General features: G+C 45.9%; 1 protein-coding gene across 1 annotated transcript in view; it reads right to left on the bottom strand.

The window, feature by feature from the left end:
- LOC106817276 (serine beta-lactamase-like protein LACTB, mitochondrial) overlaps positions 1 to 1,456 on the bottom strand; it is an 11,586-nt gene extending 10,130 nt beyond the window's left edge. The window contains exon 1 of the mRNA XM_014821933.1: positions 843 to 1,456. Coding sequence (XP_014677419.1) covers positions 843 to 1,226 — 384 coding nt within the window. The 5' untranslated portion in view covers positions 1,227 to 1,456. The remainder of the gene's footprint in view (positions 1 to 842) is intronic.
- Between the last annotated feature and the right edge of the window lie 1,335 nt (positions 1,457 to 2,791).

Here is a 2,791-nt window from a genome sequence, read left to right as displayed (position 1 = left end):
CGAGTGGTAGTTGTCCGGTTGGCAGTTGTCCGGGTGGTAGTTGTCCGGTTGGCAGTTGTCCGGGTGGTAGTTGTCCTAGGGGGGTAGTTGTCCGGTTGGCAGTTGTCCGGGTGGGAGTTGTCCTGGGGGGGGGGCGTAATTGTCCAGGGGGTAGTTGTCCTAGGGGGTAATTGTCCTAGGGGGTAGTTGTTCGGGTGGTAGTTGTCCTAGGGGGGTAATTGTCCTAGGAGGGTAATTGTCCGGGTGGTAATTGTCCTAGGGGGTATATTGTCTTAGGGGGTAGTTGTCCGGGTGGTAGTTGTCCTAGGGGGATAGTTGACTGGGTGGTAGTTGTCCTAGGGGGGTTATTGTCCTAGGGGCCAGGTGTTCGGGTGGGAGTTGTCCTAGGGGGTAATTGTCCGGGTGCGAGTTGTTTTAGGGGGGGCATAATTGTCCGGGTGATAGTTGTCCGGGGGGTAGTTGTCCAGGGGGTAGTTGTCCTAGGGGGTAATTGTCCTAGGGGTAGTTGTCCAGGGGGTAGATGCCCTAGGGGGTAGTTGTCCTAGGGGGATAATTGTCCTAGGGTGGTAGTTGTCCTAGGGGGTAATTGTCCTAGGTGGGTAATTGTCCGGGTGGTAGTTGTCCTAGAGGGGTAGTTGCCCTAGGGTGTAATTGTCCGGGTGGTAGTTTTCCGGGGGGTAGTTGTCCAGGGGGTAGTAGTCCTTGAATCCTCTTCAACATGCAATTATACAGCTTGCAAAGAGGATGATTATGGAAAGAGCTGGCAAAGAAACAGCTGAGACATTGTTTACTTACAGGGAATTGACAATTATGGCACACGCTACAAGTTACAGTTACCGTACCTTTATACGCCTCGCTATATCTTTGGACTTCTCGACTGCCTCTGCCAATCTTAGTCCTGCACTTCTGGGAATTTCGGGCTCTTCCTCGACAGCCTCATTATTCATGTGCTTGGCCTCACAAAGTGTGTTCGTCTTGTCGCGAACACATTGCCAATACACGGTTACACTCGCAGCTGCTATTCCAGCTCCAACTAAATATAGTGGGCGTGGTAACATACGACCATGGCCCACGCCTAGCCTTACCAAACGAATCGACTGGTACTTGGTATTGTTCTGGCCTGTCAGGATTTGTTTAGGTACAGAACTAATACACGACCTCCCGAATGATTTTAGTGCTCTGACCTGTCTCAACATCGACATCGTGCTATTCAGAATCATTGCCATTGAAATAGTACTACTGCAGTACTGGCACTGCTACAGTACTAGTACTAGTACTACTACTACTAGGCCTACTACTAGTACAACTCAGTTACTAGTCGTAGCACTAGTAGTGCGGTAATGCGTAGTGCGTAATGCCTACTCATGCTATGAGTCCCCTTATCACGAGGTGATGCACAGATTTCTGTATAATTATCATGATAGTGTTTGAATTGAAATTGAACTGAATGATATTATAATATTAATACATATTATCCTGATATTATACTATAGAGTAGTCATATACTGATATAGACTATAGTTTCCTCAAGATCATGCAGATCTTCCAAATATTTATGCTGGATGCTGCCACCTATCCGACAAAAATGGTACTATTATACTACTAAAAATTATTATGTTACGTTTATAGTGTTGAGTTTACGTTTGTTACGTTTGTTACGTTTATAGTGTAGATTTTCTGAGTAATACAGTACAAAACAATGCATACAACATGAAGAAAAAATTGAAACCACTGTGACGTCATTGAGGCAGACAAAACGCACACGTGCACTTATCGATCGCGGCTCACGATCACAATAACTATATACAATTTTCTGGCGGGAGGACCCCCTGACCCCCCATCCTGTTTCTCACCCCCTCATTTAAATCATGGATCCGCTACTGCCCCCTTACATGCCTTAGGTATTTGCTCAGCCTACGGCCCTACAGTCCTACTGACAGGGGCAGATCTAGCTTTCAGAAGGAACTTGATAGGAGACAGAAGGGGTTGTTATTTCAGTAAAGGCGTGCCGAAGGCACGCGGTGCTAGGGTGGTCCGGGGGCATGCCCCCCTCCCACCTTGAAAACTCAGGCAGCTTTGTAGTCACAGGGGAAATCCCTAGTTTCTATCAGCCTGCAGACCGACTTTTTTATTTTTGGCCCCATTTTACTAGTATCATAACATTAGTCAGTGGCTGAACAGGGGCGGGGGGTGTTGCAACCCCCTAACCACCCTCTAGATCTGCCACTGACTGAGCGCCAGATTCAAACATGGGTATGTGGGGTGATTCGTCTGACGTCAGACGAACTAAATTAGGAAAACGAAACTAAATTAGAATTTGCGAGAGAAAGACAACCTGGTTCGCATAGAAGTTTGTCGTCTTTGAATATCTTTATCGCTTTGTCTGTCGACTTGTACTTTTCCTTGCTGTAAAATTCCCCAGTCGTCGCGTACATTTTTTTCGTCCTTTTCGCTTTCTAAAATAAAGAAGATTGCCGTTGACCCATCTACTTATCTATCTATCTAAAACACCGTGACGCAGCAAGTGTGCACATAACCTGCATCGAAGTGAGTATGCACTATGAACTGGAATAAACGGATAAAACATGGACTAATGACGGTGAGGGTGCAATACGCACGGCGAGTCACGGACTAAAAAGGAGCTAATTACAGTCCGTAGCGAAATACACAGACTCCCACGTACTAACCACAGACTTCTAATCGACTGCCAATTAAATTGACTACGTCACGAATTTTCTATGGTAAAATTTGTAATAAAATGTTATCATTTTTGTTGCCATTTCTTTATATT

The sequence above is a fragment of the Priapulus caudatus genome, unplaced genomic scaffold (genome assembly GCF_000485595.1).
Source record: "Priapulus caudatus unplaced genomic scaffold, Priapulus_caudatus-5.0.1 Scaffold1658, whole genome shotgun sequence".
NCBI classification, from domain to species: Eukaryota; Metazoa; Priapulida; class Priapulimorpha; order Priapulimorphida; family Priapulidae; genus Priapulus; species Priapulus caudatus.
Note: the sequence above shows the minus strand (reverse complement) of the source record. Positions and strands in the feature narration are given on the sequence as shown.